Here is a 22,266-nt window from a genome sequence, read left to right on the forward strand (position 1 = left end):
ACTTAAAGTAGGCACCTTCTCCATCTCCAAACCTAGGCACCCTGTTATAAAATTTCCTTCTACATTCCTAATATTTTGGTGTTTGGACCTAATATATCTTGTTAAAATGCAGAAATTGCACCTAATTTGAAAGTGCAGGCATTATGCCTGTTCTCGAGCAGGGGTAAACATTATCACATAAAATATCAAATCAAATCAAACTAGGGATTCCCCACAGGGTTCAGTGCGGTTTAAAACAATTAAATGCTATCTTGCAACTAGTGTAATTTACATCAAGATGTTAATTTGCAACAAGTAAGAAGATGAGCCTATGGTCAGTGAGAAAAAAACAGGAGTACAAAACCAAGTCCATAGGAGTCTCAGGAATCTAGAGAGGTCTTTGGAATTGGGTAGTCATTTGCTTGGATGTGAGAACCAAAAAGGTTTTTAAGTTCTTCCTAAAGCTTTGATAGTTACAGTCTGTTCTAATACCCTTGGGAAATGAGTTCTATAGAGTTCAAATCACAACTCTGCCCTTGCTCTACCTTAACTCCTCCCCTAAGCATGCTTACTCTACAAGTATATCCTTACATGTACTATCTGTACTTTTAGGCATGACCTAATCTTATGACAGGGTGTATAACCCATCACCAGGTACTAGTTCTCCTGGGATAGAAATGGTATCTGTAGCCAAGTATAGAAAGACCACTTGGGTTTAGTCCATTCCATCAAACTCGAGGTAAACCCCTGGGATCCTGCTGGGGTGGTGGTAGTTCAAGGATAGAAACAACGTGGGAGGTAGGAGGGACTGACTAACCTAGTCCTGAAGGATGGTGGAGTAGATTAGTATTGTGAGAAGAATCTGTGGAAGATATAACGTTGACTGGAATAGTAATCTGCATGCTTATTTGCATACTTGGACTAACTGAAAGTCTGGACTGATTTAAAGCCCTAAGAGAAGGGAACTTGAACCCATTGGCTCTCAGGGCCTGGAGGTGGGGGGGGGGGGGGGGGGGAGCTGAAGCCCTGGGATTTATCTGGAGTGACCTGGAAGACTTTCTAGATGTAGAATACAAACTTGAGTAAGAAAGGGACCCAGAGGCTTGATAGGACCAGCAAAGCAGAATCTAATATTTGCAGAGATCTGGATTTCAGCTTGCATTTTGGCAAGTTGCACTTAATGTGAAACTCTCTGGTTCACAATCCTCTGTGTTTGTAAATCAGTGTTTTATATTGAAAGAAGGTAGTAAAATTATAGTTAAAGTGGTTGATATTCAGGGCAATGGTCATCACATTAATTTAGGTATCAACAAAAAAATCTGTGCTATAATGGAGCTGTCTAAATCCATACTGTAAAGAATAAAGCACATTAAAGTCTTGTATGTAATCTGATAATTGTGACCTGATTGTGAAGTCAATTAATTTAGTAAAAAATGAAATACTAGCTATTGGCCTGAAATTACTTGCTTTCATTAAGTCAAGGCCTCCCACCTTTTGAATAGGAATTAGCACAATCTCACTGATTGGGAGGGAGAAATACCCAGAGGATTACGCACAATTTAAAACTTCACTAACCATTCAATAATTATTTATGAGAAAGTATCAGAATTTTTGCTGAAATCCAACTAAACCACAATGCGCACATCTGCTTCATCTACTTCACTTTAGAACCCAGTTAAAGGTAATAAATAGAAATAAATCAAAGCATAGAAAAGAAAATAACATGATACCTTTTTTTTGGACTAACTTAATACATCTTTTGCTTAGCTTTCCTTTTGAGCTCAGGAAAGCTAATTAAAAGATGTATTTAGTCCAATAAAAAAGGTATGATCTTATTTTTTCTATGTTTTGATTTATTTATTTCTATTTATTATCTTTAAAATTGGTCTAACACGGCTACCATGCCACTGCACCCAGTTAAAGAAATTGACCAGATTTGTTTGACAAAATCTTCCTCTGGACAAAATCTTCCTCTGGTAAGCTTGACGTGTATCAGCATTTCACTTCACTTCACATTTTACCAAGTAGAAATTCAAACTGGCAGCCCTGCAACTCAGGAGCAGCAATGCTTTCACTACATTGCACTGTAAAGTAAAATTATTTAGCTGGGGCTATATTGTAGCATTCAGGACACTAGTCAAAAACAGGCATCAAAAATGGCCACCTACCGATAAATGCCAAAGTTCCAAGAAGAATGCCCACTGCCAAAACTACTTTATATTGCTCAAGGCCAGGAACTTCATAATAGCAGGTCTGTGTGTCTGTGCAAGCACATATATACACTGCAGAAAAGATAAATGTCAAAAGATTAATGCAATAACTGTAATGGTATATAACATTCTCTTTATAACTGGCAATATGTGGAGTGGAGGAGTGGCCTAGTGGTTAGGGTAGTGGACTTTGGTCCTGAGGAACTGAGTTCATTTCCTGGCACAGGCAGCTCCTTGTGACTCTGGGCAAGTCACTTAACCCTCCATTGCTTGCCGCATTGAGCCTGCCATGAGTGGGAAAGCGCATGGTACAAATGTAACAAAAAAAAATATTGCATCATATTATGTCTCTGTTATTTGAATTTCAGTGCTGTTAAATATGCATATTTGTGATCCTGTTTCATGGTAGTCCTACTATTAGGTTTCCGTTTGCTATATTTACTGTACTTTTTATTATTGCTATGCTGTCAACAAAATTGTAAGTTTGATGTTAAACTGTACCTACTGTATACCACCTTGGGTGAATCTCTTACATAAAGGTAGTTAATAAATCCCAATAAATAAATAAATAAATATTCAACTACATTTGTATTTTACTTCTACATACTGGGGTAATTTATGAGGGCCCCAACTTGACATTTCATCCTTTAGATTGTAAGCTCCTTTGAGCAGGGACTGTCCTTCTTTGTTAAACTGTACAGTGCTGCGTAACCCTAGTAGCACTCTAGAAATGTTAAGTAGTAGTAGTAGCACCTAGGTGAAAAGTCCTAAAAGGAAAGGAGCCTATTTTAAGCCTTCATAGACAGCTATGAGCCTTCATAAAACAAGTATTCAGTATAAGCTCCAATAGTTTGCAAATTCACATGCATAAATTTACATTAGCTCCAAAGTTATTGTAAATTTGTATGTGCATGTCCATATATTTACTATTTATAATATATGCATGTTTATCACAGCTCCACATTGCTCAACTCAAACTATATCATGGGAAAGCCTACTTTTGGTCTGCATAAAAGTACACGCAGTCTTTCAGTGCACTTCTTTTTACATACTTTGGGATACCGTGAGCATGGTGGGCTCTGAGCTCAGGGTCTGGATAAAGTGACACCATGCAGCAGGTTGGAATGAGCAAAATTAACATTTATTAAAAGTGCTGGGAGAGTCCTGTTGAGTTCAAAGTCAAGGGATATCAATAGAAATCAAACAAAATAAAACATGGAAAAGAAAATAAGATGATACCTTTTTTATTGGACATAACTTAATACATTTCTTGATTAGCTTTCGAAGGTTGCCCTTCTTCGTCAGATCGGAAATAAGCAAATGTGGTAGCAGATAGTATATATAAGTGAGACATCCAAGCATTACTTTGACAGTCTGACAGGGTGGGAGGGTGGGGGTGGGTAGGAGGTATGCATGGTCAAAGGAGAAATCCAATACAAAACTAGTCTTTGAACATAAGAATGTCTTCCGTGGCCTGCTCCTGCAGGACCACGGCACCAGTGCCGTAGCGAGGGTGCCTGACACCCGGGGCGGGTCACTGCTGCGCACCTCCCCCCGGGTGCAGGGCACGGCGCCCCCCCCCCCCGGAGCGCCCCCCCAAAACGCACCCTACCTTTCAGCGGGGGGGGGGGGGGCAGGCGGGATGGCCGATCCGCCCCCAGTGCACATCACTGGGAGCTGCATTGGCTCTGCTGCTTCCCTGCTTTCTCTGCCCCGGAACAGGAAGTGACCTGTTCCGGGGCAGAAAGAGCAGGGAACCAGCGAGCCGACACCCCCCCCCAGCGCGTGCACCCGGGGCGGACCGCCCCCCCTTCCTACGCCACTGCATGGCACTACTGTCTCTTGGTAAAGCAATACTTCTTCTTGGCTCTGGCTGGTTTCCCAGAGTTATCAGTACAGTTCTTAACATTTCACCAGCCAGCCTGCCTCAGGCTGGACCCAACATGTAAACCTACAAGGTCCAAGTTAAATTTGGCCTACTTGGCTACTGAGATTCTGGTTCACGGTATGTGGTGAAGGTATATGCAACAGGCCCTCGCTCCTTCCCTCTGGGCCTCCCTGGCTTAGCTGTGCCCTGAACTTTATGCTTCCTAGTTCCTCTCTTCCTGGCTCTACCCCTCCGGTGTCAGTTCCCCTTTGGGAGGGACTATGGATCTTAAGGTGGTACTGGCACTGTGAGGGAGTATCTAGCAGGAGGACTGGTAGCACCCTATAGACTCCCTCACAAACTTAAACCCCCAAGCAAAATATATGTCTCTTTTCTGCATGTAAAATAGGTTTATGATAGAAAAATAGCTTTTTAGAACTATCTTAATCACAACAAATGGTCAAAAGAAAATCCACAAAAAATATAAAAACTTGCAGCTAAAAAGTGGAAAAGGAAGATTCGCACATCAATCTTATTGCCAAAACATTATATTACATTGTTGTACCAAGACCTAGCAGGAGGAAAAAGACCTCAGAAATCGCAAACAGTTTTTACCCACCCTGTGAGTCATGGGTTGGGATAACTATAGTTTAGCAAAAAATCAACAACCGGACAAAAAACCTCCTTCCTGCCTTTAGTCCAAACTTTATTCATTCAATGCAGGTTTGTTGCAATTAACTAGTATTTTTTGTCTTTTTATATAAATAAAACAGTCTTGTAAAGTACAGAGACAATTTTCACTCTCAATTTTGATCTTAATCTTCATGGGAAAATAAAGCAGCTGTATGTGAATGAATCAAATATCATAGTGACACTTATCTGTAGCTTTTACAACCTTCTAGTAATCTGACATAGCACAATATTTCACGATTGGTCTGCTTCAGGAATTGTACTTATCTTTGTCCAATTTCAGCAATTTTTCTAGACTGGCGAGTGCTTTTCTCTAAATACAGTTCCTCCACATGTATTAAACCATGAAATAGATTGAATGTCACCAGTATGAATACATTGGCTGCCAATATATTGGTGTGTTAAATTTAGGGCCCTGTTTACTAAGGTGCGCATGCTAAAAATTAGCGAGCACTAACCGTGTAGATGCTAAAAACGCTAGCGAGCCTCTAGCGCTGCTTAGTAAACAGGGCCCTTAATTTGCTCTGTTTTGTTTTCAAAGTATTTGGTGAAGCTCGTTACATCTCACAGCATCTCTAAGATTACATACACCCAGGGCTTTTTTTGAGGGGGTACTTGGGGGTACTGAGTACCGGCACCTTTTCCACTGGACCCCACGTTTTAATGAAAGAGCTCCAGCTCTACATACCAATTCTGCCTTGTCATAGATTCTGTGACTGGTTGCAGGGGGCCTGGCTATTGTGTGATGGGTCCATCAGTGATCACCTGACCCCTGAAGGGTGGCTTAGTATTTGAGTACCGGCACCTATTTTGCTAATAAAAACACACTGCATACACCTGTTAAGACCCTATGCTCTGGTGGTTCCAAGATGCTGCAGTTGCCTACTGCTAACTCTTTATAAACTGATCGAGACTAGAAATAAAACTTTCTGGGGCATTTGAATGGAATGACTTGGCATTAGAAACAAGAGTGATGACAAATCTTTGCACCTTTAGGAGGCAGGTAACTTGTTCTGACAGGTATTTGACAAATAAACAGTAGTTACATAAAATAATGATATGATTATCTGTGTAGATAAGAATATTTTGTCTTGATTGCAAGACTTAATTTGATTATTTTTAAGCATCTTTAATTGTACCCAGTCTACAACTGTGGTTATTAGGTTATAAATATTTTACATAAATAAATAAATATAATAAAGCATGAATGATGATGTCATCAGAGGCAGTATGATTGGATAGCTGCAGTCATGCGATTGATTTAAATTCACCTGATGCCATGTTTTGCTGCTTATAGAGTAAAGCAATTGCAAGTCCAGATGAATGGCCGAAGATGGACCAAGTTAAGTATATTCTCTGAAGTTGACTGACTGCAAAACATGGTGCTTTGTTAGATTGCTAGAAGTTTGTAAACACTGAAAAAGCTAAGTACGATGATTTTAAGAAATAATATTGTTTGAATTCAATTTCAAGGTTGCTAAAATACACAAGATCATGCATTTGGCCTCCAAACACTGAAGGAGTGGTACAATACCACTCAAGGGTACTTCACTGAAGGGTGAAGTATGTCTGTGCACGACAAAGAGGTGGGAGTTAGGTGTGATTGTTTGTGATGAACAGGTATAAAAGGTACGGCAAAAGCTAGAAGGATATTTGGTTGTATAGGGAGAGGATTGGCCAGTAATAAAAAGGAGGTGATAATGCCTATGTATAAGTCTCTCGTGACACCTTATTTAGAGTTAGTGATCTGTAACCTGTCATTAAAATTGTCCATAATACCTTAAGATTGGAGGGAGGCCAATGTAAAGCTGATTTTTTAAAAAGAGTTCCAGGGGTAATCCGGGAAATTACAGATCGATAAGCCTAATGTCAGTGCCGGGCAAGGTAGTAGAAACTATTATAAGGAATAAATTACGGTAATATAGACAGACAGGGCTTTTTTCCTAGGGGTTTATAAATTGAAAATATAAGTGTTCCTTTTCAAGCCACTTAAGGCTTTGGAAGGGTACTACAATTTCATGTATATTAGTGTTTTCATGTGGCAAAATTAAATGTTATTAACATTGGGCTCCTATTACAAATCAGCGCTACTGATTAGCATGCGAATTGACTGGGCTTCTTCGCGTTTAGTGAGTCGCTAATCGATAGCACCGCTTTATAAAAGGAGCTCACTGTAAATGGATTCCATTTTTTACATGATCTTATAAAAAAAAATTCAGGGACTTGTTTGCTAAATTACACTAAAATCTGAGTTTAGCCAACGAAATCCAGATTTAACACGACACTTTTGAGGTATTTCTCTTTTTTTTTTTCTGTTTTGCAGATTATACATTAATGTTCCCATTAGTGTGCAGGAGCACTTACCAGTTCCTATTTAGGAAGCACTAAGGGGTCATTTTATAGAGTGGCTGTAAGCCCAACACAGGCTTACTTCTCGCTCTTTCGGGACTGCTGCTGGCCCACCGGCGGTAGTCTTGCCCCGAACATGCACCATTTCTGGGGGAAAAAGAAAAGCCCCGGAAATGGCTTGCATGGCAGTAACCCGGTGGTAATTGGGCTCGCTGCGTTCTGCCCGGTTACCACCAGGTTAGTGTGGGAGCCCTTATTGCCACCTCAATGAGTGGCGTTAAGGGCTCCCCGTAAGAGTTCTCTTACCGCATTGAGGTGGCAATAAGGGCTCCCACGCTAACCTGGTGGATGTCCATTTCCCCGCCCTTAACCACTCCCCTTTTTGCCTGCACGCATTAGAAGTTCAGGGCACATCTTTACAGAATACGCTTAGCAAGTTGTGCACCTAAATTCTAATCAGTGCCAATCAGTGTTCATTATTGCTTGTTAAATGCTGATATCAATAATCATTAACACACACACACACACACACACACACACACACACACACACACACACACACACACATTGAATTCTAGAAACATACACACAATTCCAACATTCAAATGCTAGACTGGCAACAAAAGCTCTTTCCATCTATAAGCCTATAAAAAATTCTAATCATACTATACCCAGAATAGTCACGTTGGTTTCTAATGGCGATGGTCTTCGTTCTTTAATATTTATATGGACAGGATACTGCTGAATTTCAAAATTGGTGTGCTTCATAGAAAGATTGGCGTGAGTACCTGTCAAATATTTAAAGACATTATCGAGTTAAATTAACACCTTATCCTTTCCAGAACTCTATAGGCAACTCATCTTCATCCTCAATCTTCATCTTTTTGTACCTGTCATACCATCAGAGTAATGGATGCAACAAGAGAGGCAGCCACATATGAAAGAACAATTGAAAGGGCAGCGGAAGCAACTCTAAATGAAGGTTCCTCAATTTGTCTGAAAGGCGGAACTCTCGGTATTGCCGTTGGTGTACTACACTATATGCCCATGATAACAAGGGTCCAGTGAATAGCCAATAACTCTTTCAAGGCATCTGAGATAAAAAAGAGCCTTCATCTGGAATAATCTGCATGAGGAGTAATTTTATAAGGCCCTTTCCAAGGCCACCCAGAGTGTATACATATTCCCCCTCATTCTATAATCTCGTGCATCCAATTTTATGTTTGGTCCACAATATTGCAAGCACGGATTATAAAATACCTACAGTTACATGCCAAGTTAGGACCCCTTTTACCAAGCTGCGGCAAAAGAGGGCCTGTGCTGGCTTCGGCGCGTGTTTTTCACGCATGCCGAGGCTTCCTTTTACCACAGCGGGTAAATGGGAAATCTTTCTTTCCTCAAGGAATGGCATGGCCATTTCGTTGGGGGCCCTTACCATCACCCATGGAGGTGGCAGTAAGGGCTCCTGTGCTACAGTAACCGGGTACACACTGGTGCTACAAAAATAAATATATTACATGCATAATTGTAGACATATAATTTTCACTTACCCCCTAATTCTATAAAAGGTGCCTCGAGACGCGTGTGCAAATTTGGGCATGCTCCCAAATTGCGAGCACATCTTAATTGAATAATGAGACAATTAGCACCAATAGTTTGCTTTTGAACAAGTAATTATTGGTGTTAATTGAAATCAATTAACATATACGTACATAAATTTAGGCTTTTGATCCACACCTAAATTTTTATGCGTGTTCTGTAAAAGGGGGCATGGCAATGGGAGGGTCATGGGCATTTCAGGGAGGAGAATGGGCATGGATTCCAGTTACATGTGCAATTATAGAATAAGGGGGCACCAGGTGTAAATTTTAGGCATAGGTGTTTGCATCATGTTTCCACTGGTACAAATGGACATGCCTAAATTTTTGCGTGACCCCTGTGCGTACGTGTTATTTTATAAACTGCGTCTAACTTTAGGCGTGCATATAGAATTGTGGTTAAGCATGTTTTTTTGGTCCTGATTTTTTCAGTGCCATTTATAGAATTCATCCCTTTATGCACAGCATCCTGCTGCCTATCTTTAGGTAACTTGTAGAGAATTACTCTCATATAGGGTAATTTTATAACGGGGTACCTAGTGTAAGAGGGCTCTATCTCCCAGATTCTATATAGCGCAACTTAAGTTGTGTACGCAAATCCAGTCATATTCTGGATTTTTGCATGTAACTTAATTAGTTAACAAGCCAGTCAGCACCAATAATTGCCACTTAACAAGCAATTATTCACACTAATTGGCATTAATTAGATTTATGCACACAACTGTCTAAGCGTCTTCTATAACATGATGCACGCAAATTCTAAGTCGCAAAGTTGAAAAGGGGGCATGGCCATGGGTGTGGAATAGGCAGGTTGTAGGTGGGTCATGGGTGTTTCTAACATCTATGCCTGCTGTTATAGAATACACCCTGTCCAAGCCTAATTTAGGCGTTGGCATTTACACAAAGCTTTACTGGTTGTAACTGCCCGCAACTAAATTTAGTCACACAGACAGGCACTTCAGCGTATTCTATAAACCGTGCAAAAATGTAAGTTTCTTCTATAAACTACGACTAATTTTAGGCATACTTTATAGAAAACACCTAGGTAGATTTTGTTTTGACGCTGATTTTTTAGGTATGATATATAGAATCTAGTCCGATATTATAAAGACACATACCCCTTTAATTCTATAACAGTGCACCTAATGTTAAGCACCATCTGTGCACATATATTTCTAGAATACTAGTATTCACGCATGCAAATGTACACATACGTGTGTTTAAATGCTAGCTGTGTGCACATTGATATGGTATAAATACACACAAATGCCTTAGCACATAAATGCAAGGGAAGCATATATATTGGCAGAGCACGGGCAGGGCTGACATTTCCATGCACAACTTACAGAATACTGTAAGTCACGCACATATCTATCACATTTAGGTGCGCCCTATTTACGCCTGCTATAGACCTGGCATAAGTGGGCGTGCCTAAATATAGGCACATTTCTTCCTACCTACACTAGGATTCTATAAGCACCCTTATATGTTTAAGGGCTCCTTATACTAAGCGGCGGTAAGCCCAACGTTGGCTTACCACTTGCTAAACAGGAAGTACTGCCGGGCTACCGCAGCAGCCCGGCGGTACTTCCCAGCCCTAGCATGCTGTCATTTCCGGTGCTACAAAAATATATTTATTGTTGTAGCACCGCAGTGGACCCAGTAGTAATCAGGTAGTGCCGCGTGCTGCCCGGTTACTGCCGGGTTAGCGCTGGAGCCCTTACCTCCACCCCATTGGGTGGTGGTAAGGGCTCCCCCCCGTAATGGCCTCGCAAGAAGTGCTTTACTTCCTGTGCGGCCATTTCCTGCAGGAAAGTAAAACTTCCCTTTGACCCTGCTGCGGTAAAAGGGGGCCTCGGCGCACATGAAAATCACACACTGATGCCGGTGCAGACCCCTTCTGCCGCAGCTTGGTAAAAGAGTCCCTTAGTGTGCTAACAAAGTTGGTGCCCTACCCACGTAAAGCCTATGTTTTGGTGCCCACTTATAGAATTGCCCCCATAAAGTCCCAGTTTACATAGAATGTTGTAATGGGAAAGTGGGACCATGGCAATTGTTTCATGAAATTTTTGAAGGTAAGTGCTGTTTTTGAAAATATATTATATTTTGCTTTTCACATTTTTTCACTTAACATATAGTTTTCTGATCTTTATTAAAATTGAATTTGGTATTCAGATGGTTTTTCTGAGCCTGTGACAAGAATGTACATTATCCAGCTTATTTTTGAAGGAGAAGGGCGCCCATCTTTCGACACAAATCGGGAGATGGGCGCCCTTCTCGCAAGGCCGCCCAAATTGGCATAATCGAAAGACGATTTTTTTACACCCTCGACAGCTTTCCACCATGGGGACGACCAAAGTTCACGGGTGCGTGTCGGCAGGGTAGCGAAGGCAGGACTGGGGCGGGACTGTGGCATGATTAGGAGGTGTTTAGGAGGTGGGCGTCCTTGGCTGATAATGGAAAAAAGAAGGGCATCCCTGACGAGCACTTGGCTGACTTTACTTGGTCCATTTTGTTTCGTGACCAAGCCATGAAAAGATGCCCGAACTGAGCAGATGACCTCCCCTTACTCCCCCAGTGGTCACTAACCCCCTCCCACCATAAAAAACAGCCTCTATGCCAGCCTCAAATGCCATACTCAGGTCCATCGCAGCAGTATACAGGTCCCTGGAGCAGTTGTAGTGGGAGCAGTGTACTTCAGGCAGGCGGACCTGGGGGGGGGGGGGGGGTTGGGGGGGCTCAGCACCCAAGGTAAGGGAGCTATGCACCTGGGAGCAATTTGTTAAGTCCACTGCAGTGCCCCCTAGGGTGCCTGGTTGGTGTCCTGGCAAGTGAGGGGAACCAGTGCACTACAAATGCTGGCTCCTCCCACAGCCAAATGGCTTGGATGGCCGTCCTTAGTTTCCATTATCGGCGAAAACCAAGGTCGGCCATCTCTAAGGGTGGCCATCTCTAAGGTCGACCCAAATGTTGAGATTTGGCCGTCCCCGACCGTATTATCGAAACAAAAGATGGACACCCATCTTGTTTTGATAATACAGTCGGGGGCGTCCCTTTATGGGGCCGTCCTTAGAGATGGGCGCCCCTGTTCGATTATGCCCCTCCACGTCAGTTGTTTAACAATCATTGGCTACAGATTGAGGCTTTTTCCTTCCTTGATGAAAAGTGTTTTGAGACTTTGTTTCATGTTTTGTAAGCTCGTATTGCTGGAGTTTTGTAGGTAATTCTGTGTTTGATGTTGAGGGGCATTTTAGATATGTCTAAATCTGATTTTGGACCTTTTGCAAACAACGTCCAAAATTACAATAGTGAACATGGCCATTTTCAAACTAGAAAAATGTCCAACTTTTTGATTCGAAAATGGCCATTTGCTAGACGATGTTGTGCTCAGTGCATCTATCTTTTAGGACCACACAAACATCCCAGCAGAGCAATGAGGCACCCTAGAGGGCATTGCAGTGGACTTCACATAAAAGGTCCCAGGTACACATCTCACCATTACCCCATTATATTATATAGTGAGCCCTCCAAAACCCACCAAAAACCTAGTGTACCCGACTGTATACTGCTACAATAGCCCTTATACCTACAGGTGCCAAGTATATGTAGGCAAAGTAGGTTTTGGAGGGTTCACACTTTCTACCGAGTGTACAAGTTGAGTGGGATATGAACTTGGGTCCCCTTCTCTACAGTCCACTGCACCAACCACTAGGCTACTCCAGGGACCTTCTTGCTGCTGTAATAGGACTGGCCATAATATCTGAAGCTGTCATAGAGGCTGGTATGTACATTTTCTTTCACAGGGAGCAGGTGGAACTTACAAAATGCATGCATAAGTACATAAAACTGAACTGGAAAGTTGTGCATGTTTCAGAGCAGATAACTTTGTATGTTTGCAGCACATGGCGATCGCCATTACGGCATAATGTAAGCCACATTGAGCCTGCAAATAGGTGGGAAAACGTGGGACAAATAAATAAATAAATAAATAAATAAATAAATAATGATTTCTTCTAGGGCAGGAAGCCCTTCTCAACATTGCTGCTTCTTTCTCTCATTTCTTTATGAGCCTGTACTATGCCCTGATCACATTTTATACTGACGCTTATGTGCATAATTTGTCTTTATAAAACAAGCATAACTTATGCACATACCTACCACATCAGTTAGGCAGCCTTTTGTAAAATTACTCCCATAGTACCAAATGAAAACAGTTGTGTTAGATCCCTTTCTATTCTTGTTCTGCCACTGGCTCCTCCTTCCCCTCTACCAGCTTCTGCATCTCTATGTAATGGGATTAAAATATGGAGAAAAATAGAGACCCACGCTAATTATTTTCTCTAAATTTTCTGTTGTGTGAGATTTAAAGTGTTTGAAAAACTTACCATTAATAGAATGAAGTTCCCAGTCTTGCTTAATATTTTGATTCTCTCCAAGTTCAAATTTCAAATTGTGACCAAAGCGAGAGTAATCATCATCTGTAGCTTCAATTAGTACAGACCCTCTTTTAGCAATGGGATGACAGAAGAAGGTATCAGAATAATCCTTTGCTAACCGGGGAGGGTTGTCATTCACGTCATTCAAGTGTAATTGGAAGAGCACAGAACTGCTCAAATATTCTGCGTCTGTAAAATACAATGCAACGTACAGAGTGAAGCTTCATTCCTAGAGCTTCAAATTTATTTTCTGAGAATTGCTCTTAATTTGAGATCACAACGTGTCATCTGAAGAAGAGAAATGCATGTTTTTTTTTCCATACATCATCATCTTTGGATGATTTTTATGCTTGTTCAACAATAGAGGTCACAGCCTGCAAATAATTCATTTTGGGGCCCTTTTACTAAGGTGCTCTACGAAATGGGCTCAGTGTGTTTTAACGCGGGACTTTTCTGTGCACTAAGCCCATTTCTAATACATCCCTCAAATAGGGCTTTTTCTTTATAATTTTTGCAAATCCTACGCTAATTTTTCCATTGGTGGGCGAGAGCTGCAAAAATATTATCGTGGGAGTACTTACTGCCTCCTATTTAGGAAGTGCTAAGTGCTCCCATGTTAACACTGTGTTCTCCAGTTAGTGCATATGAATAGGAACACACTAGCTGGCTAACGCTCCCCCACCCGTGACACACTCCCTCTGGAAAAACAAATAACAAAAATAATAAATGACATGCGATTAGTGTGCACTGACAGGCCAATTACTACAGTAAGCTAATTTTCTTCAATATAACCAGTTGTTAGAATTCCTCTCTCCAACTGAAATATGTATCCTTCCTTGTTCTGCACTGGGCATTGAGCTATAGGAGCCTAGAGGATCCCTTGTTTCCCTTTTACTAGCTTAGGGGGCTAGTCTAAAACTGGGCACCTCCAGTTAGGTGTGTCGATGCCACATGCTGAGCACCAATTCCATGATGGCATCTGTGTGCCAGGATACTATTATAGAATGCTAGTGTAAGTCGGCATTACAACACCTAAAATTAGGTACAATAATTTATGCCAGGTCAGTGTAAATTGGCATGCATAAGTGTTCCATGTAATTGATCATATTCTGTACGTTAAGGGCATAAATTCAAGGGCTTATTTTGAAAACCTGCTAAGTCCATTTTAGTTGCATCAGAAACAAAAATCCATTTTTCATGTAAATAAATATAAATATTTTTCATTTCCCACAAGAGGTGAAGTAAAATTTACATTCAAAAAGCTAAAGCATGATTCGGATGATATTCAAAATGATTTAACTGGCAGGAATTGTTCACTGACCGGTTAAATCTCTTGTTCAGGGCTATTTGATCCTTTTCAGCTGCACTTAACCAGTTACCTTCGCTGAAAATGGCAGGTTAGCACCAAATTCAAAAGCAGCTAATTTATGGGTGTTCCAGGAGGGTGGAGAGTAAGTGCTGATATTGAGCCCCTCACTCCATCGGTAAACCTCTTAAATCAGGTCACATAAATAGCAGTCCTATTTTAAAGTGGTTTGGCTTATGCAGTTAAGGGCTGAATATTGTGTGTTAGCCACCTCAAAATAATTCGGATAGTCAATGCCAAAAATTGGATAGGGCCCAGCCTTGAAAATCTGGGAATAATGCTGGCAGCATGCAGCAAAATGCTCACCACCGTTGGCTGAATATTGGGGGGAGGGGAAGAATAATTATGTGGTGTTTAAAATCTTGTATGAGTTATGGGTTATAGATTGATTTATTTATGACATTCATATCTCACATTATCCCAAGCAACCTGAGTTCAATGTGGCTAGAAGAAAGTTTAGAACATTTTACGTTATACAATGCGTTAGGTACAACATATTAAAAATATTGAACTAAGATTAAAAGTGCAAAACATTTTTCTGTTGCCTGTTTATCCAAAATTTGTCACAACACCACTGGCTGCTGCATGCCAGGCTACGTGGTATGTTATGGCTGTAGAACTTACAAGACTTAACTGACTTTGGAATTAACATCCACCTGGACTTAGCAGATTTTAGAAACAAATCTTAGTTTAACTTGCCTGTAGGTGAATGACGAATACACTGATCATCTCAGCAATTAATTTTACTGGTAGATAGCAATATCCTTTGTCCATGCAAAACTATAGCTCATTTTTTGCTCAAAGTGGACTTAGCGGGTTTTTGAAATAAGCCCTTTAATTGGAGACGTGCTCATGCCCGTCCCATGTTCTGCACATGTGTACACCCCTTGCAGTTACTTACACAAGCACATGTAGTAACATAGAATAGCATGTAGTGCACTTATTATTCTATGCATTTGTATGTGGATGTAGCTACTACATTCACCCAATGGTAGAACTGTGCTTTTAGGAATAATCCAGTTTACTACAGGGCATAGCCTTCTGGAGAAATACTGATCTCCGAGGGATCCTTTTACCAAGCTTTGGTAAAAAGGGCCCTGCAGTGGCAGCGAGGACCACTTTTGTCGTGCACCAGGGCCCTTCTTACCGCAGGGGATAAAAATCCCCTAAAAAAGACATGGCCATGTAAGAGCTCTTGCGGTAACCTGGCAGTAACTGGGCAGCACGTGGCACTACCCAATTACTGCCAGGTTAGCGCTGTGCTAGAAATTACAGAATAATTTTTCATAGTGTCAGAAATGGAGCACGCTCGAGGCAGAACTACCACTGGCAGTTGCATTGAGCTGGCTGTAGTTCTGGGTTGCTGTCATGCTGGTCAGGAATAGTGAGCCCTTGGGCCACTGCTGAGGAGCGGCAGGTGAATCATCCAAACAGGAGGCAAGGCAGAACAGACTGGTACCGCCAGAACTGGAACAGCCGGACTGAAGCTGCTGGACTGGAACAGAAGCAATAAGCAGTAAGCAAGAGAATAGTCCACAAGCCAAGCAGAGTCTTACTGGCAGGCAGCAAAGCAGAAGGGAAACCAGGAACCAAACAGAGTCTATAGGCTGGCGGCAATCAGTAGTAAACCAGGAATCAAGCAGGGACTTGGGCAGGCAGCAAACAGGAGAATAAGCCAGGAATCAAGCAGGGTCTTGGGCAGGCAGGAGACAGTAGAATAAACCAGGAAACAAGCAGGGTCTTGGGCAGGTAGCAGACAGTAGAATAAACCAGGAAACCAGCAGAGTCAAAGGCAGGCAGCAATCAGTAGAATAATCCAGGAAAACAAGCAGGGTCAAGCTGAGAAAAAAGCTTTCAGGGCAGGAACCGCAACAGACCAACAGGGACAGGAACACAACTCAAGACCTCTGTTGCCAAGGCAAAGTAGAAAGTTTCCAGGTGGTTAATAAAGGCAACATACAAGGGAGGTCACCAGGTAAGGGTGCCGCTTAGTTCCAAAAATCCCAAGGCAGTCTGGAAGGCTGGAAAATCCGGACCGGACCGGCATGACTTCTGGAACATGGGAAATAGCAAACAGACAGTCCATCACAGCCACCAGGTCTAACCACCGGGTGGAGAGATGCATGAGAACAAGAAACATGGGCACAATCTTGACAGTTGCCATGCGACAAGCTTGTTGCCAAGAAGGAATCCTTTAGTAAAAGAGCCCCTGAGTGAACAAGGCCTAATTAAAGACAGAGAGGAGGAGGAGGGCGAGAATCCCTGAAAAGAAGAGGAAAACACCTTGGATCAATGGGCAGTCCTAAAGGGAGAGGTTGTTGGATAAGGGGCCCTGAGTGTGGAAAGTGAAGGGGATACAGCCAAACAGAGAAATAGGGTGGGGATTTTGAAAAGGTGGGTTTGGAAAGCCAAATAATCAAATCTAAATTCAAATCCTTTCAGCTCCAGGAAGAAATCCTGAGCTGGGGAGACTAAGGGACAACAACATCTTTGAACTCAGGGGAAGGAAAAGGCAGAAATTTCATTCTTTTATTTTATATTACTTTTTTTTTCAAGATACTAGGAGATCTGCCTTAGAACAGGAAGAATATTAACACAGAATCCTGGTAATTCCATTACCAAAATTTTATGGTTCTGTTGCAACATATTTTAAAAATCCATCTCTTTGTAAATAATAGTTTTTACATAGTAATTTATATATAATTGATCCCTCACACATAGGAAGCTATTTTAGAAACATCTACAAACATAGAAATAGCAGTATTTACATGTGTAGGTCACATATATGTGTAAAGGGCAATTTCAGAAAGCTGGTGCTTTCACATGTAGATCCCAAGTGTAGGACTTGTCCTTGCCCTGCCCATGCTCTGCACATGTGAACACCCCCATTGCAGTTGCACGCTATTGGGGAAATTCTAGATATGGCACTGAACTTTAGGTGTCACTTCCACACCAAATATTTGGTGTGAAAAACATGTTCTAATGGATGCAAGGTGCCAAAATGAGGCAAAAACATCAGTTCCACGCAAAAACACATGTATGCACCCATTTATAGAATAGCACATAAGTGTTTCCATGCGGATCTACAAAGGAGGCATGGGTGGGCCAGGGGCATTCCCTTAAAATGCACACAGCCATAGGTGCCCGGTATAAGAGGCTTGGAGAGGCTAAGCCTCCCCCCTGCTGCAGCAGAATGGATCAGCTGTGGAGTCCAGCTGCTCTGAGGGGATTAAATTGTTGATTTACCTCCATCCTCACAGCAGGAGCTGCAGTGAAAGCCCTCTAGCAGTTGTAGAAATTGGTTTATGGTTTATTTACCTTACTGCTGGGAAAGCAGGGGTGGGGTTGGCTGGAGGTGTCCTGGGTTGCCAGGGAGATATTTAACCAGGATGACTTCCTGACCTGCACTGAGGACAGATAGCAGCAGAATGGATACTGGGCCAGCATGATCAGAAAAAGTCACCAGACAACAAAGGTAGAAAAGATCATTTTATTTTCATTATAGTGTTTGGAATATGTCCACGTTGAGAATCAGGTGCTCAGCATTAAAAGTTTATATTTATTTACTTATTTATGGCATTTTATCCCACATTAAACATGAATTAGGGTGTTTTGTGGCTCTACATGAGAATTGTGATGCTATGATCCCTTGTTTCATATTGTTGACATTCTGCATTTTCCGTATGGGTGGTATATTGGTGTATTAGGTTCTGCCCAGTGTAATATTTATGGCACAGTAAGGTTCTGAGTGTGTTTTTGGACAAAGTTGTGCATAGTGTTTTGCAGTTGAGCGATTGTGGTTAGAATATGCTTTGAGCAACCACTTTATTCTTTGATATATGATACATATCTAATATCTAAATTTAATAAAAGGTATTAATTGTGACTTTTATTTGTATTTATTAATTTTTTTCTGCATGTTATCAGACAATTATGGATTTAAGCTCCACCCCTGGCCCCACCCCTAACCCTGCCCCCTTTAGCCTCCCCAAACAGTTGGGCCACCAACCGCCTATGCACACAGCATTAAAGAATTTGAGGAATCCATGCCCAACTTGCGTGCCATAATTTACACCGGGTTTCAGTTGGTGTAACTCCTCGCACCCAAAGTTCAGCGTGAATCCCAGCGCTATGTGCTATTCTATAAAGGGTGCCAATCCCGGAATGCCCATTATAGAATATAGATTTGTTTTTTGCTACTAAATGTTGAGCACCATTTATATAATTTCCCCCATATGGATTATGAGCTAAGCTTGTATAATACCCCTTAGAACACAACTGGCACTTACACACATGAATTTTACATTTGTGCACATAAGTGCTAGTATTCTATAATCGTAGCATGTCACAGGCGCTTACATTCTGGCACTAAGATTATAAAATGAAGGAGTATGAAGGTAATTTTATAAAGTCACAACTAGCTAAAGTGCATTTTACCTTGCCTATGTTAGGACTACTTTATAAAGTGAAGTGTGCACCTGTCATAACTCGGGGTCTGTGAGCCCTTGGACCATAGTCAGATTTATGCTACCTGCCCAACCCGAAGGTCAGAGAGGCCTCGTCTGATGGCAGGCGAGTCATACCCCAGCTGGGGTTAGACTGGAAGCTATATTGGCACCGGAGGCTGGCAGACATGCTGGAACTGGAGACTGGGGAATGTGCTAGCATGGGAGACTGGAAGACGTACAGGAGCGGGAGACTGGAGGATGCTGGAACTGAAGACTTGGAAAATAAACAGGAGCTGGAGACTGGAGGAAGCTGGAACTGAAGACTTGGAAGATGTAGTAGAGCTGGAGACTGGAGGAAAATGGAACTGAAGACTTGAAAGACATACTAGAGCTGGAGACTGGATGAAGTTTGTACTGAAGACTTGGAAGACATACTGGAGCTGGAGACTGGAGGAAGCTGGTACTACTGAAGATGCTGAGAAGAACAATACTGGCAAAGCTGCTACTCACTTCTAGGCAATGCTAGATGACCCATATAGGGTTGTGAACGTCCTTAAATGCTGCCGGACTGGAAGTGAAGTCCTCCGCAGGTGCCCCAATGTACTGCTGCTTTCTCTTTAAATAAAATCTTCAGCATGCGCATGCACTTAGTGGCCGGTGCCATCCAGCATTGGTGTCCTCAGTGTGGAAGGAGACTGCTCTACTGGTGGGGCACCTGGTGCACAGTGACCCGACACACCAACAAAGCAGTCTGGGATCCCTAAGGAACTGCCATGACCGACCCCATCACTTCCTCAAGAACAGGTGGTGAGTTGAGGGCAGGGGGCACGGCCACAGCTGTGACAGTGCCTACTCTCCAAATGCCCTCTTCCACTCAGTCCAGGTTTGGGTCTATCGGGAAACATACGATGGAACCACTTGGGGAGCAATGGAGCATGGACATGGGCTGCTGGCTCCCAGGAGTTTTCTTCAGGGCCATAACCCTTCCAAAAAGACTAGATATTGAAGTTTGCCTCGCACCTTTCTAGAGTCAAGGATGTCTTGAACTTCATAGTTGTTTTTTGGATCTGTGGCCACAGTAGAGGGTACAGGTGGTTTGTTTCTTTTCCATCTCAGTATAAGAGGTTTAAAGAGGAACACATATATAAGTAAGGGGCCACTTAAAGACATAAATGACTAAAATACCACCATTTACATGCATTCTTAGCAACTGAAACCAGGGAGTCTCTTATAAAATTACCCACTAAAAATGTTGGCACTTGTATGTGAAAGTTGCAAAATTGATGCTTCTGTAGATAAGTGTCAGCAAGCCTACATGGAAGCTGCTGAGTTGATGCTGCTCTTTTTGTGCATGTGTATATTTGCAAAATGGCTGCTCTGCTCCTGCTATACGTGTTCTTGTAAGTATTTTACAAAAGGTTTCACTTTTGGCAGAGCCTTTTCTAAAATGCCGCCAGAATTTTGAACACCTTGACCTGGATCTTCCAATTCCTACCTCAGTGTTCTATGCAAAATGATCCTTAGCATATATTTCATATTTCTTAATGTAAATGCTTACTTTTCTGAAAGGCACGTACAGTCACTTCATAAGTACTTTGTTTTTCCCGATCCAATGGAGCAGCACTAAATATATCGCCAGTTCTTTTATCAATGTTCAACCAGTTCAACTTGTCATTTGATATTTCAAAGCTACATAAGCAAAGAAAAAAAGATCACAATAAGTTTTTACATAATATTTACTTCTTTGTTGTCATTCCATTTGGCTCTTCAAAAAGATGTGATACGAATCCTATGGTAATTTGCTTGTTTTGAACTACATCCAGGGCTGGCCCACAGGTATCTGACACGCTGGGGAAACCTTCAGCTGTGCACCTCTTCCAGCAACAGCTCAAGGCCCTGCATCCCCTCCCTATACTCAAAGGTTTCCATCATCTCCCCTTCCCCTTTCTACACCCCCTCCCCTCTACAGCTACCACCTTTCTTTCCCGTCTCTACCCCACCTCCAAGGTGACCAGCATCTCCCCTTCCCCTTTAATATCCCCCTCCCAGATGACCAGCATCTCATGATCTCCCCTTCCCTACCCCCAGCCCAACCCTATATTTAGTATCTCCCCCTCTTTCCTCCATGCTTCTGGGCCTCTGTTGATGCCCCCTTACCTCCTTACATGCTGGCCCTGAGCTTAAAGAAGATCGAGTACTGCATGGGCCCCATAAGTACATACCTGCACTGAAGTGCTGCTGTGGCCCTCCCCATCCAACAGGAAGCCTGCTGGGGGGGGGGGGGGGGAGGCAGAACAAGGCAGCACTTCAGTGCAGGCCCATGCTTACAGGGCTCACGCAGCACTCACTCTTTGTTAAGCTCAGGCCAGCATAGAAGGAAGAAAGGAGTGGCAACAGCAGGTCTGGCAGCCTCCACGCTAGCAGGCCCACTAGATCTACACCACTGCCTCAGAATTTCAGCTACTCTAGGTGGATATCTAGTGTTACTAGTGGCTGGACAAGCCGTGACTACATCTCCTATCTATTATGTAAATCACATACTGAGGTGGTTTCCTTTGGACAGCAAAGCACAATGAAGGTCCTTTAGAGTCATATCCATTGCTATTTCTTGGCAATTCTTTAAGGGGTTGCTGCTCCAAACTACAATCATTTTTGTAGGTTACCAATAGGTGACATCAAAATTATCATGCATAAAATCCTAGACAACATCATACTACATAGAAGCAGAAATATATTATGCTGTTTTTTTTTTTTTTTAAATCAGATTACTAAGAAATAGCAAACATCTAGCAGAAAAAACTTTTCATTCATGCAGAAACTCAAATATAGAATGACATTTGTACCAAGAGAAACATGCAAAATATTGCAGAAACATCACCCCTCTTGCAAAGGAGAAAAACATGGTGTAGTGAAGTGAATGTGGAGTGGAGAGCTACTGGATCCACATATGGTGAGTAGATGGATGCATAGAAAGAAAAAAAAACATGATTTCTGAGTGTGCTGTTCATTGTATGTCTATGGAGTGGAGGAGTGGCCTAGTGGTTAGGGTGGTGGACTTTGGTCCTGAGGAACTGAGTTTGATTCCAGGCACAGGCAGCACCTTGTGACTCTGGGCAAGTCACTTAACCCTCCATTGCCTGCTGCATTGTGCCTGCCATGAGTGAGAAAGCACGGGGTACAAATGTAACAAAAATAAAAAAATATTCCTTCTTCTTCCATTAGGCTTATCTCTACTAAACTGCTTGGGTGTGTGAAGGACTCTTGGCTTGTCTTCATCTTTGGGATATTAGAGCAAAGCATGCATGTGTGGCTGGTTTGTCTTT

At 42.2% G+C, this 22,266-nt stretch overlaps 1 protein-coding gene across 1 annotated transcript in view; it reads right to left on the reverse strand.

Moving 5' to 3' along the window:
• Nucleotides 1-22,266, reverse strand: part of CDH17 (cadherin 17) — a 202,539-nt gene that overhangs the window by 18,775 nt on the left and 161,498 nt on the right. The window contains exons 17-20 of the mRNA XM_030216653.1: nt 20,502-20,632; nt 13,079-13,318; nt 7,767-7,883; nt 2,148-2,261 (exon numbers count right to left, since the gene is read on the reverse strand). Of these exons, the coding sequence (XP_030072513.1) occupies nt 2,148-2,261; nt 7,767-7,883; nt 13,079-13,318; nt 20,502-20,632 (602 nt within the window). The remainder of the gene's footprint in view (nt 1-2,147; nt 2,262-7,766; nt 7,884-13,078; nt 13,319-20,501; nt 20,633-22,266) is intronic.

This window comes from Microcaecilia unicolor, chromosome 1 (genome assembly GCF_901765095.1).
Source record: "Microcaecilia unicolor chromosome 1, aMicUni1.1, whole genome shotgun sequence".
Lineage (NCBI taxonomy): Eukaryota > Metazoa > Chordata > Amphibia > Gymnophiona > Siphonopidae > Microcaecilia > Microcaecilia unicolor.